The sequence below is a fragment of the Sebastes fasciatus genome, chromosome 3, assembly GCF_043250625.1.
Source record: "Sebastes fasciatus isolate fSebFas1 chromosome 3, fSebFas1.pri, whole genome shotgun sequence".
Lineage (NCBI taxonomy): Eukaryota > Metazoa > Chordata > Actinopteri > Perciformes > Sebastidae > Sebastes > Sebastes fasciatus.
The window spans coordinates 29,013,065-29,028,113 of record NC_133797.1 but is presented as its reverse complement, the minus strand read 5'-3'; the positions used below and the strand labels follow the sequence as shown (position 1 = coordinate 29,028,113).

The window sequence follows — 15,049 nt, the reverse complement described above, 5'->3', positions numbered from 1 at the left end:
TGTGTGTGAGTGCACTTGGGAACAAGTGAACACCAAGTCTATAACCACAAACCCCAGAGTTGAAACATGCAACTCCGACCGTTTCACAAGAATGCGCCCACAGATTTACGGCTGTGCACCCATCTGCATGGGTGTGAGTGTGTTTAGCGGAGAGACGCTATGCGTGACTCAGGACAAGCTCGTCTTTGTAAAAAGCAGCCGTTCACGAGACTCAGAACCACAGTTTGGGGTGAAAATGGAAAGGGAACATATTATGATCTCGGCCCGGAATTCTGAATATGTGCGGGCCTCTAGCGGCCAACAAGTGGCCTCTGTCTTTCAGTGAGCACTAGCCTGTCATAAGACTGTCATAACGCTTTCTATTCCTGTCCAAGGAAGGCCTCGGGTAGAAGACACATGGACAGTGGAAAAACACAAGAAAATTATGGGATCTTTCACTTAATTTTTTCTTCATTGGACTTTGTAAAGTAGTATAGAACTTCCATCAGATGTAAGTAATGTATTTTCTGGTCAACAAAGTTATGTCTTTGTATTTTGCACTGCTTTTCCTTCATGCCTTCCCTATCAAATTCCCCAGTATTTGACTTCAGATGAAAAGAGAAAGCAGAAGTAAAGTCGGTAGCGACTGTAAAACCTCTACAGTAACAGGGAGGATATTAGGTGCCATTGGATAATCATGGGCAGCATATAAAGTGAGGTCAGACGTGATAGAGAAGGTGGTGGCGGAGGGATAATTGTTGAGGACAGATCTTTCCAGCCTCCAGCTCTGGTAACACCATGCGTGTGAACTGGCGTGATTGCCCCGTTGAGAAAAAGACAATGTACGCCCCCTTCCCAGCAATTACGGGCCTGGGAAAAGAATGTGAAACCCAACCTCTGTGGACAGCCGTGTCCACGCTACACAACAACCTGCAGATGGAGGGGATTGAGAGACGGGTGAGATGGAGTGGTAGCAGTTGGATGGATGGATGAGTGAATGGATAAATTCGAGGGCATCGCTTGCCGGGAACAATTAGCCAGACGCAGAAGCTACTACGCATGAAAAACAATCTTTAAAATATCAGTGTGACGAACAAATCGCCTTCTCCTCAATACTCCACGTGCCCCTTACACAAGCATTTCATTTCCCTCCAGTCCACTCACCAGCTGAAGCCATGTTTGTTTGTCGGGGTGTGTCTCTCCAGCAGAGCGGTGAGCTGCAGCAGGGAGAGCTTCTGGAGCAGATTCATCTGTAGCACAGACTGGCAGCTAATCTGGAGCTGGGCCGAGGCCAAGCTGGGCCGATGGGAGTTCTGGAAGCTGGGCCAGCGGAGCTTCTGTGGTCTGGAGATCGTACAAGTAAAGAGAAGGAGAGAGCGTAAATTGAGATGTGATTAAAAAAAAAAGAGCAGTTTAACTCTTGGGGATCTGCGTCATGCTTTTGTCTACACAGAAAGTGAGAAAAGCCACACACAACATTGTAGTTTTACGTGCCAAGTGATCAGTTTAGGGATTACAGGGATTTATGTACACATCAATCAAGAGACTGTCTTAAAGACTAAAACCTCGTCCGCCCCCCCACATGTAATTCTGCCTGTGGATTCCTGAAGGAACGGCAACAGTCCCCATGGAGACCGAGCAGCATTCCAGAGTATCCAGCACCATTACGTAAGGTCGGAGAGCAGTCGCAGCACGTTCATCCCTTGCTGTCACTTTCTATGGAAAACTCTTTTTTTGTTGGTGCCTGTGTTTGTCTTTCTATTGTTTTGTTTTTCTTGAGCTTTCCGTGCGTTTAGGTAATGTTTAGTCGGAGTTTTACACAAGATGACTAAAAGCCTGTTTGTTTGAATTATCTCTGTTAAAGGGTCAGTTCACCCAAACAGCAAAAAGTAGTATAAAAGTTATATAAAAGAAGGTTTTCATTGGAAGAAAAAGTCCCTATAAAAGTTTGAGAGTGAAGTTTTTTAATGGTGTAAGCACCACAAAGACAATTTAATTCACCTCCATTTTATTGGGGTGGAGGCAGATATAATTATATATTAATGAATATAGGCGCAACTCAACCCGATTGGTTGATGCTTTTATTCGTGGTGTGAAAGCTCAGAAAATCAACCTTTTTTCAAAATGAAATTATGTCGCCTTTTTGCCATTCTGTGTGAAAGTACTCTACAAAAACAACTGTTCGAAAAAATATATTAACATGCAAATTAATCGTGCGAAAAGAATGCTACCGGTGTGTACTGGCCTTACTGGTTATACTGCATTAGTAAGGAAACAGTTTAGATGTACTGACCTGCTGGTTCTGGTCAGAGACGCGCCGACACCAGAGTCCCTCCTCTCTCTCATCCCTTCCTCTCCCTCCCCCAGAGGGTTTCCTGTGCTGTCTTGGTCACTTCCGTTCTCCGTCTCCTCCAGTCGGTTCTGCAGAGGAGAGGACGGGCACGGGGAGGCCGAATCCAGCGCTGAATCCGAGTCTCCTTCTTCCTCTTCGTCCTCCTCCTCTTCCTCTTCCTCGCCGGCCACAGCCTCTGACCAGGCATTAACAAACCGCTGCAGGCCGCTGACATGTTGCAGCACTTGCTCCAGTTTACGTTCATCGCCCTCTTCCTCCTCTCCCTCCTCTTCCCTCTCAGCGTTGGGGACGTTGTCGTAAAAACTGAGCCGGCTGTCGACGGAGCCTGAAGAGCAGCGCCGCGGGCGTCTACTTTGCCGCCCCCTGAGGATCACTGAGTTCCCGTTCTCGTTCCCGTTGTTATTGCGTGAACTCCCGTCCTGCAGGGCTTTGGGGAAGGTTCCAGGCTTGTGACCTTCTGGTAAGTAGAAGAAGATCGTGCCATCCTCTCCCTCCTCTTCTTCTTCTCCTTCTGCTTGCCTGCCATTGTCTCGAACATCGCAGTTGTTCCTGCGGTTCTGCTCATCAACAGTCATCCCACTGCTAGCTTGGCAGGGGATGGGTGGGGCAGATTTGGGTGGGGGTGTTGGCGGTCGATCTGAAGCTTGTTGGGGAACGCTGAAAGGATCAAAACCCTCCAAATACATTCCTCCTCTCTTGCTAGAGCCTGCCGCGATGCTGTGGCTGCGAGCGCGAGTCACCGGGCTCGGCGTGCTCACTGCACTTCCGCTGCTAGCTTCGGACTGGCTGCTCCCAGTACTCCCAGTGCTGCCGTTGCTGGTCTGAGTGGAGTAGGATACAGAGCGATTCCGGTTAAGTGTCATAGTCTGAGTGGGATTGCGTTGGTGATTGAGGTTCTGGTTGAGGTTGATACTGGAGATGTCCACGCAGTTGAGACTCCGCAGCTTGTCATCGTCCAGACCCTCTTTGATGACAGGGCCACTGATTTCTATCTTCCCTCCGCTGGTGCTCCCCTTCTTCTTCCTCTTGGAGGAGGTGCCGCTGCGCAGCCGCAGACTCTCCATCCTCTTGAGGAAACTCTTAGCTCGCGAGCGTGTGCTTTTGCCGCTGCCGCCTCCTCTGTCCAGACTCCCTCCTAGTCCTCCCATCCCCGTTTTCACATCAAAGGTGAACTGTCCGAGTGTCTCCAGGGGCGACGGAGGCATCCCATCAGACAGAGAGTCCTCGTTGGCGCACCCTGACCCGCCTGTGCCCGAAGACGAACACATGCTAGCGACGGAGCTGGCGCGAGTGGCGCCTGCGGGTACGGCTTCATTCGTCAGGGCAGCGCCATGGCTCTTCTCTTCTCCTCTTCCTCCACTCCCGCTGCTGTGGATGGAGCCCACTTCAGGCTGCTCGCTGAGGTCAGTCAGCACGCTCTCTGAACTATTGCCTTCACGCAGGGCGAGCTTGCCTTTCTGGGATACTTGGTCCTTGGGGAATGGGGGTGGTGCGGCATCTGTGGGAAGGGTGGAAAAAACCTCCAGCTCCTCCATACGAGACCAGCGCTTGCTGTCCCTCTGGAAGGTCCAGCGGCCACTGATGGCACAAGGCTCGTCCTCATCGGAGTCCTCGCTCTGGGTAGGGGAGAAGGAGGGGATAAGGGACAGGGAGAAAGAAATAGAAAAGAAGAAACGGAAAAAAGGAGAGGGAGGGAGAGGAACGGTTAGAGGACATTGTGCACCGCTACGTTTTCCATTTCTTTTCCAACATTCCTCACCTTGGTCCAGGAAACTTTCTGGAGTTATGGAATTTATTTTTATAATTGTTGCACTTGCACTTTGCCTTGTGCACATTCACGTTTTTTTTCCCATTTTATCTAATTATAAACAATATGAAATATACTGATATACTTATCTCATAAGGAATTCTTCTTGGAAGATACATAACATGCCAATGACGTAATAAGCCAATGCTTTTCTATAACATTATCTTAAACCGAGGTGCTGTGGTTAAGCATATGACTTGATAAAGCAAAGATACCCATGGTCAGCCAGTAAACAGGATTCAGTCACTTCCTGACTGCATGGACAATACATCACATATAGTGCACACACCTCCCCCAGTTTGGTTAATCTATCTCAGGCCCTGGAGGGAGTTCAGGAAATTCCATTATGACCCCTATAGCTCACAGTGCAGCCGGCCAGACTGGGGTCGTTCCCCCCTACAGTCTTTATCCCCTCTGTCTGTGCATAATGCACACACACACATTGAGTGTGAGACAGCGTTACTGATGCACTGCTACTGTCAATCCTTATTCCTTATCCATGACAGAGATATTCACCCTCTTTCCAACACACACCGACGTACACACAAACTAAGCTGGGAGATTCCAGAGGAGACTTCTTCACAATCACAGTGGAGGACCAAAGCTTATAAAACCAAACCACACGTCACAATTTAACCACCTCCTTCTCCTCACCTTTCAAAAGCCTTCTATCTATAATCTAAACCAAAACACAAACAAGGTTTAGAAAGCACTACAAAGCCTTAAGGGAGAAAGCTCAACACTATATATAAAAAACAAATGGGAATCAGAGCTAAATATAGAAATTTCAAATGAATAATGGTACAAAATGTGCATGACACAGTGTGGTAATACTAGCTCATGACTATGAAGAGAGTTTGGTTGGAAGCATCTGACTAGGTTCTTCATAACACCCCAGACAGCTAAAGTCCTAGCAACCATGTCGGAGGCCAACCATACCCATGCTTTCTGGAGCCGCACTAAACTAAAACCTTTCTGGAATAATGTAAATGCAAACACATTATGGGATGTGCTGTTCCAAACAAAAGTGTTGTGATATACCTGGGGAACATAGAGATGGATGTACAAATAAGACCTGGCAACAATACAGCTTATAGCCAGTAAAAAAAGCTATATCAAGAAACCGGTGCAAAGCTGAGCCTCCAGAGAAAGAACAACGGTTTGAGATTGAATTAAAGGAGATATCTTCCACACGAACTGGGAAAATGGACCAACAAGTAACTGAACTGTTAAGCCACGGAATAACTGAGAATATATTCATGTCTGAACTGCCCTTAACAACTGTTTTTGTTGTATTTGTTTACTGTTGTATTGATTGGTGTCATGTTGACTGTATGCTTACGATGTTCTGTCCAGAGCTGAAAACTGACAAAATCAGAACCCCCTTTCAAAGATGCCAGGAAATTAGCAGTTAAGAACAAAAAGTTCCAGTAAAAAAATGATCAAATACACAAAATCCATGTTCCCCTAGTTGAGTGCCAGTGTTCCTTTTTCACTGCTCACACGGGCTCCACATACAGGCAGCATTACTTTATGTTTTGCAGTGGAAACATGATGTAATTTCAATAAAAATTAACAAAGAGTGCAATCTATCCCTGCTACGAACAGGGTTTTTTATAAAAGTCACTGGTTTAAAGAGGACAATAGAGACTTTCGTGACATTTTCAGATTCCATTGTGGCTTTTCTCTCGAGTCGTGTTGGTTGGAATGTGAGATAACTGCACGGAGAGCTGTGATTGGCCGAAAGAGTGCGTCAACCATTTATCAACATTCTGGAGATATCTTATCCTCAAACCATCAAACCACCAAAGCGTTCACTGCAACGGTGGGCGCTTTGAACGTCACAGTGAGTCTGCAGAATGAAAACTATTTATTATTACAATTCGAGAGATATAGAGAGAACAAACCAGAAAGAAACGGGGAGATGGAGATTTAAGAGAGGGAATGTTAAGACATGAGGAGATCAATGCATTCCTAAGTTGTCTAAGGGGGGTTGTCATCCCACAAAGATGGCAAATAACCTCTGGGACTGCTCTACTCTTGTTGACTCCTGAAATGAAAGGTGACACAGAAAGGGTCATCCTAATGAATACCACCACACACAGAACAAGGATGTTACTATGTACCACTTCAGGCCGTTTCGGAATTAAGGTTGATTTGGACAAAAAGGAGCAATTCTTGTCGTAAAGTGACCGTGTAAATCAGTCTAGACGAGTTAAATTGATCTAAAACTGGGATATTCCCAGAATTATCCTCTTTTCTTCCAAGAGGCCTGTTTCCTTGAAGGTAAAATCTAAAAATGTGGTGTTTTGAGGGAGTTAAATTTATCTTAAAAGCTACTTAAAAACAAACCATATCGCTCATTCAAAGACCCTCGCGAGCGCGATCACAGACGAGAAACGTACGGCGGTTCGTTCTGCAAGAGTGCCACAAAAGCAGCACACTAATTCCTTTTATGGTGAGCCAGAACTATGAGGAAGTATTTCAGAAAGAAGGGGAGCACGCCTTGAGTAGGGGGAGGTCCCGAGTGAATGCAACCCCTTCATTTAGACATTAAAGCTATCCTCCTTGCCCTTAGGGTCCTCACAGACCACTTGATATAGAAATAAACCCAACAGGTGCCTTCTCATTAAACAAGATGAGAGAAAACACGGCTTCGCCCTGTGGCTAACAGTGAACCGATGGTTGAGGTGAGGGAATGCAACTGTGGTTGAGGGGCTTTTCAGAAAGGCATGGAGTTAATGTGTGTGTGCATGTGCTCTTACTCTTTTTCTTTGCGGTGATATCTCCAGTCTCATTAGAGCACACTTGTTGAGGGTGTTCAGTCTCCTGCAAACACAAAAACACACTTTGGTTACATTTATAATGGGCTTTAGATATTGAAGCAGCTTGATTCTTTTTTCGAAAACACAAACCTCCCATCACCAAGAGGATGCATGATGGAAGAAAGGATGAAACAGGGTGAAAAACAGAAGAGGGGAAGAGAAAGAGAGAGAGAGAGGGGGAAGCTCGGGTGCACCCAGGCTGGCTAATGAGCTGCTGAAGGATAATCTCCACATGAGCGGGAAGAGAATGAGAGGGAGACAGAAAAAGGGGAGAGAGCGAGGAGAATGAAATCTGCTGGAGTGGTGACGAAAACTTGGGGAGGGGACAGAAAGCTTATCCTCCTAGCCACCTGGAGAAGGGGAGCGAGAGGGTGGTGGTGGTGGTGGTGGGGGGGCGTCCAGCCTCTAGAGAGCTCTTAGAGGAGATCATGTAACAATGGAGAGATGAAGGGATGGGAACTGGGGGGATAGTTGGGGTTGTGGGGAGGGAAGGGGTGAAAGGCTGCCAAGAGAGGAGACATTGAGATGATAGTTTCCAGATGTATGGAGGGACACCTGCTGTGGTTTATTACTGAGAGTCGGAATTTGATGAAGGAGTCGACTCCATTAAAGAGCCATTAACCTCCTCCTCATATGCTAATTAATATCACAGGGGCAGCAACTAGAAATGCAAACCCAGTCCTCTCCAATGATACTGCAATTTAGCCCTTTTTCATGGGCTTTGATGTTGGAAACTTCATATAAAACAAGCTTTGAAACTATTTATTTCCCAGTTATGGGTAGCAAATGAAGCGGAGTATCCCATTGCGTGACCGTAGCGCCCAGCAGTGAAAAGGTGGGAGTGAGATATGTTCTTGGCAGGAAGATACCCAAATGACTGATGTAAATACTATCAGATGAAGAAGAAAAGAACGAGGGAATGAGATATGGATGTAGAAAAACGAAATGGAGAGAGGACAAGGTAGAGTGCGTGGCTCCAATGTGCTTATCGTGTCATTCTTTCATCTCATCGGCAACTTTCCAAAGCATGCCTCCCTTTTGAAGTCATGCCCTCATGGTTTCATTTGGGGGGGGAAAGCGAAGAGATTGGAGAATAAGAAGAATGGCGCATAACATCAAAAGAAAGAGGAAAGATGACTTGTGGCTCACCTGCAGAGAGCCTCGATGGCGTCCCGGTCGAGGAAGTCGTGGTCTCTGGTGACCGAGGAGATGTCGATGGGAAACTGGGCATCTAAACAGAGAGGGTCTGATTAGTGTGGGCATCTCCCTGCCGCTGATTGGATCAATGTGTTCAGATAAAACTAAAGATACAACCCCTGGTCTCAGAAACACCCACTCACTCAAACACCCACCAGGACCTTCCGTCCCACCTTCTCCAACCCCCCCATACAGCCTTGATGAAAAGCTAAAAGAGGAAGTGGCGTCTTAGCCGACCAAACAAACACAGCTGCAGCTTTCAGACCCGGCACGCAGGGGGGATGTGGAGCACAGAGGGAGAGAACAGGGGATTGATTGAAGAATGACAATAGGTACTCCACCGCTGCTCAGAGCTCCCACTTCCTTTGCCCTCTTTCCTTCTTTCTCCCTAGTCTACCTCATTAACAGGATCACTGAGTCGCAGCATTAGTAATGGCAAAAAGGTGTGCCTTAAATCATAAAGAATATTTAAGGAGTTTGGTAAATGGATGGATTTTAAGATGTTCTCTGGAATGCGTTGACCCAACCCGAAATGGGAATCTTGCATCTAAACCCCGGGGGGCGATGATGATAAGAAAATGCTGTTCAAGGGAGGCCAGCACCTTTGTAGCCTACTGTACTGAATCAGGCCTATCAGTCTGCTTATCTTTAGTGGGGCAATAGTCTTGACAGCACAGACAATAGAGATTATCCCACGGATACAAGGGAAGCAAAAATGTGTCGTGCATCGGCACAAATTCCTACTTGTGAGGGTGTAAAATCCACACAGTGATTGATTGTGGTTTGCACTTTTGTTGTTGCCTTTCGTGTTATGTTAAAAAAAACAAGTCTCATCACCTGCGCAGAAGCACAATGAGCTTTCCGCTCGAATAGGAAACCTTTCACGGTTAAGTGGCAACAAGCAATGACCGTTGACAATGGCAGCTTGGTCCTGCTGTCATCACGCTGCAGTTACATAAGGGCAACTGGCATGCCATAATATAGTAGTAGAGCAGCTATATGGAGTGTAAAGAATGTTTGGTGTATTTCGGTGAGTGAGTATTTAAAACTCACGGGTCGGGCAAAGCATTCTTTCTCAACCACATGTCACTGTATGAGTAACCTTAGAGGGTATTATGTGTTTATTTTAACAAAGTCAGAAAGACCTTTGGTCCTCAAAAGAGTTACTATGTAGGTTAAATTATAGTTAATGTTTGGAATATACTGTGCTATGGTTTATGTGGCTTTTTTCCTGCATAAACACAGCAAAGCAAGCACAAGTGGTGCTACGGAAAAAACACACCCCTTACTCCTCAGGAATGTTGTGCTGTGTGTGGTATGTATGCATGCACAGGCACAAGTGTGCATGTTGGTTGCTTCACAAAAGAAACAGTGGTCCTCTATGTGAGCTAAACATCATCAGTTGTAAATTACCAAAGAGGTGTGTGCTCACAACTTGGTAGCATGACTACTACTCTTATTTACATGGAATAAAGTTAAAATGTTTCTGCATTCATGCTACATACATTTTTATTTAAATACAAAAAACTGCAACAAATTTGCACACTTTGCTCATGTATATAGTAAGTTATTCTATGTTTATATTTTATATGTTAGTTGTAGTAGTCTGGTATATTTATAGTGTATTCTAATATATTCTTTATATTGTGTATTCTATAGATATTCATCTCTAGTGTTGATATATATTACTGTATATTTACTGTTCCTGTGCAATGTCTGGATAACCTGCTGTTGTAACATAATAGTATCCCAATTTTGGATCAATAAAGTACACCTATCTGTCTATCTGTCTATCTATCTATCTATCTATCTATCTATCTATCTATCTATCTATCTATCTATCTATCTGTGTCTATCAGAGAGTCAGACAACAGCCTTTCAAAAAACTCACAGGTCTCTGAAGATACAACATAACCCTGAAAATCTGTCTGATTATCCCACAGTTCCCAGTATAACGGTGGCTTTCTAATACCAGCACTTACTTCGTCTCTTCATTATGGGGTGAGAGTGGGCGGGGTGTGTCTCACAGGGGTCCTTACCTTCATAAAGCTGGGCGTACTGCGGGAACCCTGCTGCTCGGAGCCAGGTACAGGCCTCTTTGGCTTCGATCTCTGCAGAGGAGAAAAAATGGAAGAGGCATGTTGTTAGGTGTTGTGGGAGACACTTCAATACAACTAAACAGAAGATATAACCAATGTTTATAATGAAATCGTCTGACACAAAGGCTTTTTTATCATCCATTGAAAAATCATTTGAAAAAAAAAAGGTTATCCTGTCAAAATATCTATGTTAAGACCAAACTGTGGAGCTGAGTGCTCCAACACGCTAGCAGCTTATCGACTGTGAACCCCTTGACCTTATTAGCTATCTCACACTCGGTCACTCTCCTCTCACATGCTTCTAAAGCTAGAGCTCAAAGCATCCTTCGTGCAAATTGTGTTAACCCCCTCACACGCTAAGTGTGTGCCACTTAAGCTCCTTATCCAGGTGAGGCAGTGATGTTCACACAGAGATCTTCAACAGAAAACGTCTTTGAGGACGAAATGATACAACTGCAGCCATCGATATGAATACGCCACTGTGTGATATTTGAATGTTTTTTGACAACATAAGACGTCTTGTAAACGCCGTGCTGCCCTCCTCTGTTCCGTCATGATGCCGACATGGAACATTTCAAGAACCTTTGTTGATTAAGATGCATGTAGGAAAGGTTTTACATACATATCAATCAGATGCATGTTTCTCAAGTGTCCATCAATGCCATTACTAAAGTCGAACGTGTTCACAACGCTCCTCCAACACCGCCAGCCAAACTCTTCCATGACTCCCTTTAAACACAAGGTGTGACATTTAGTCTTGTTGTGCTAAGTAGCGACTGAATGTTGATGGTGCACCGTGTTAGAGGAGTCGTGGTGACGTCCCCCAATTGTCTGTGAAAGCCCTTTAGCTGACATATGCCAAATGGCTACCCAAACCCAAGCCTCACCCCCACAGCTAACGGTTTGTAGAAGGAAGACAGACAGAAACATGTCTCCAGGCCTTTAGGATCTGACTTTACAATGTCCTCTTTAGTGGAGTGACAGCGAGCACAAATGTAGCACAACCTTGAGAAAACCTTGTAAACAAACCCAGTGGAACAAAGGCAGGAAAAGACACTTGTGGATGAAAGTGACAGCATACGGAATGACTGCAAAAACATGAAAGCTAAATACTTGCTTATCTCGTTACAAATGTGAGAACGGTGTGTGAAGTCTGAAATTCAGGCAGGATAGTTAAAAAAAACTTTCCATTTCAAATTCTACAATCCTTATCATCATAGTGCTGTCCTACACTTTTCGTAGGGGTGCTATGTTTGGCTGAGCGTGACTGAGCTAATAGTAACCACCGGTAAAGAGATGCAGAGTGGTTTATTTTATCTTTGAAACACAAGCAGTTCCACCTCATTTCAAAGCTAAATTACACCCAAGAAATTGTTTGTTTTTTTAGCTCAAGCTCAAGAACAGGAGCCTAAAAGGAGAACTGACTGTGCCTCAAGAGAGACTAAAGACATCTCAGTATTTTGATGGAGAACTACAGAGATAATACAAACTAAATCTGGTCAAACAAGTGAGTGAACTGACTTGATGTGGACAAAAGAAAGGTAACCATGTCAGGAGAAGACTGCTGCTGCTGCAAAGGGTCTGGGCTCAACCATACAGTATACAAGCATTTACATACCAACAACAAGCCTAGACGGCAGACAAACCCACTAACAACAAGGTGTGACACGACCGAGACAGGGTCTACCCTCTTCTACTGCAGGGGCCAACACTCCCGAAGCAACCGCCGTGACACCAGCATGCACCCGAGTGTCAAATAACACATTAACAACCATGTTTTCGCGCTGATTTATTTGACAAATGAGCTCTATTTTTTCTCGTGGATGTGAACCGTCTCAGAAGCTGTGTGTGTTTTGGTGGGTGTGTTGAGCCTGTAGTATTTTTGGAGCGTAGTGAGGAACGGAGAAACCAAGGGGTAATTATACCAGCATTCTTGAAAGCAAGCACTGCACAGAGCTGGAGCTTCTTGTGTTTGCTTGTGCGTCTACGTGTGTGTGTGTGTGTGACTGTGTGCACATGCAAGTCTGTGTGTGTGTGTTTGCAAAGGCCGACCTCATGTTTAAAGACAAACCACTCAAAAGACAGTAAAGCTATTGAAATGCAAATTAGACATGCAAACACGTGGTTAGCTTTCCACCCCCCAAACCCCAAAAAAAGAAGGCTATGGGATCCATTTAGTGCCTTTGGAGGGAAGCTATCCAGTGACACACCCCATTGGGCTAGAATGTGTGTCAAATCTACTTTACAGTGACATAATGTGGACTTGGTGTGCCTTGGAAACAAAATAAAGACGACCGTATTCACCACGCAGATGGGTAAAAACTGAATAATATTTGTCGCTGCAGCGCATTGTGTCTCCCTTCAGTCACAGAGTGAAGCCAGAATATTTTTCTATCTTTTGTTTGGCTGCAGGAAGTGGACAGGGGCATGGGGCATCTGGCACAAACAACCTAACAATAGAGCCGCACACACATACACGTCTTATGTATCTGGAATTTAAAAAGAAGAAGTTGGATCAACAAAGCTGTAAAAGAGTTCTGCAAGAATAGCCAAAGCTCATAAAAGTGTCACCCTTCAACACCGCACCTACTCCTTTACATTTCTGTTCGCTTCGATAACTTCATGGGTGTGTTTTATTTTTTGCCTTCCCTCACTGTCCGCCACAATTCCTTAGCCCTCGCCAGGGAACTACCTCACTTCCTCTTCCTGCTTCCCTCACAGGAAGAGAGCCGAGCGGCGCTGCAGTGGCCGCCGACCACCCGGCTGTAAGGCCCTGCCTTCGTTTGTTTCTGGCCAGATAATAGGCGGGGAGGCAGCCAAGACAAACACCGGCTCCGGTGATTGTGTGTGGCTAAGGACGGCTACAAAGCCACACTGGACAAATGGATGTCCTACAGTAAGCACTGAGTTGTCGTCAAATAGAAAACTGAAGTACACTACCTTGATGATGAAGGTGATGTGTGGTCTGCAATGTGCCATGTTGGATGAAGTACAACAGATTAGAAATGTGAAAGGAGTCCGGCCAGCACCGACGTTTCAAGGCCACACAGTTCTGAAAATACTCCACGTCCTGGCTAACTACTTATGCTACAGTTCACCACACGTTTCCTGAGGTGCAGTGTAATTTCTGGAGCAGCACATTCAGGACAAATTCCTTTGCTTGTTTAGATTTTTCATGTAGTAACAACTGTTACGGATGAAAGCAAGTGCAGATGAAATATTATAATAAAATATATAGAAAATATCTATTGATGTTTAACAGCATTTTGTATTTACTTCTTTACACTGTGGTATATATACAGTATGTATGTATGTGTCTATTTCTCTACATATACTATGTTATATATTGTAGTATTATGTGCATAATTGACATGTTACGTACACTTTATTTATATTTTCTTACATTTCTGTGCTGTTTTTTTTAATATAAGAGCAACTGTAACGTCCCAATTTCCCCCCGGGGATCAATAAAGTACTTCTGATTCTGAAATACTCAGCAGTCCACAAGAAGAACGTTGAGCCTTTTGTCATTTTGACCCCAGTGACTTCCGGCTATGAGCTATAGGAGCAACATAAGGTATCAGCAGCATGTCGTTTCCTGACTGCAAAAGGTAACCTTCTGCTAAACCTGATCTGTCTCCTGTTTGGGTCATCTTGTCATCAAGCCTGGTTGGCTTGGAGACAGACAGACAGACAGACAGACAAACAAACAGCTGGATAGATTAATATGGGAATCTGAGCACAGGCAGACCAGGACTTCTGGTCCCGCTGAGGGAGGTCACACAGGATGTCTGAAACATGTCCGTCAGGTGGGACAGAGAGACAGATGCATATGTAACTTCAACTGAACCGTGAAATGTATGACTTTGTGGAGAGAAATGCAGACGGATCGTCTCAGTTGGAATGACAAAGATAGTGACACACTGATGTGAATGAGCAAAAACAACAGTGAGACACACTTCTTCTCAGTGGGAAACAAAGATGAGAGCGATTATCAGCCTGATAACATGACTAATAAGAGCCAAGCCGATGCTAATAGCGATTTCATACGGATCAAAAGGGGCTTTTCTCCGGGAATTTGGCCAAAGCTGAACTGGTGAGCTGCCAGTTTAGGGTCAAACTTCACTCGCTGCCCGGCGGCATCGACTTCTAAAATTATCCATCACAGTCTTTGCTTTCCTTTTCCCTGCTCTCGCCCTCGTCTCCTCTGCTCTCTCCACTTATTTCAATCCTGCTCGCCCCTTGTCTTCTCTCCTTTCCTGTGGCAGGAAATTCTCACAATTGCCGGCCCTCCATCGCAGGAGGCAGCGGGATCTGGCTCGGCCGAGTCTGAATGCTCAGCTCCAGTGGGAGTTTGTCAGCAGCCAGCAAACAAAGGATGCTGCTCCCCACCTCAAAGGCTCCGCTGCTGCATACACGGCAAGCTGGAGGTCAAGAGTCTGAATACAGTTATCATGCCCGAGGCTTTGAAGTCAGCAGATTAAGAAGAATGCTTGACTAACAACTGTTGTGAATTGGAGCTGGAGCTTATCTGGAATTACTTGATCATCGCTGGTTCTCAAAGTGCCGACTGTAAAACGACCTAAAAGGCGGGCAGAGGGTTCTTATCAACTCCTGGTCTGAGTGGCTCCTTTCTGAAGGAGCTGCAAAGTGGGTCTAGACAGGTGATGTGATAAACTAAGCCAGACTCTGTGGCTCAGCAGTAATCTACAACAAGCAAAGCCAGGAGCCTGGATGCTGCCAATGTTTGTCCCAACAGTGACAAGGACAAACTCCTGATGTGTCCGTG

General features: G+C 45.3%; 1 protein-coding gene across 7 annotated transcripts in view; it reads right to left on the bottom strand.

Moving 5' to 3' along the window:
* Nucleotides 1-15,049, bottom strand: part of dlc1 (DLC1 Rho GTPase activating protein) — a 90,302-nt gene that overhangs the window by 9,195 nt on the left and 66,058 nt on the right. For 4 of the 7 annotated variants that reach the window (XM_074630018.1, XM_074630019.1, XM_074630022.1 and 1 more), the window contains 5 exons: nt 10,201-10,272; nt 8,114-8,210; nt 6,905-6,968; nt 2,273-3,948; nt 1,144-1,323 (listed from right to left, as the gene is read on the bottom strand). In XM_074630018.1, coding sequence (XP_074486119.1) covers nt 1,144-1,323; nt 2,273-3,948; nt 6,905-6,968; nt 8,114-8,210; nt 10,201-10,272 — 2,089 coding nt within the window. The remainder of the gene's footprint in view (nt 1-1,143; nt 1,324-2,272; nt 3,949-6,904; nt 6,969-8,113; nt 8,211-10,200; nt 10,273-15,049) is intronic. The other 3 variants (XM_074630021.1, XM_074630023.1, XM_074630025.1) reach the window with 1 other exon arrangement.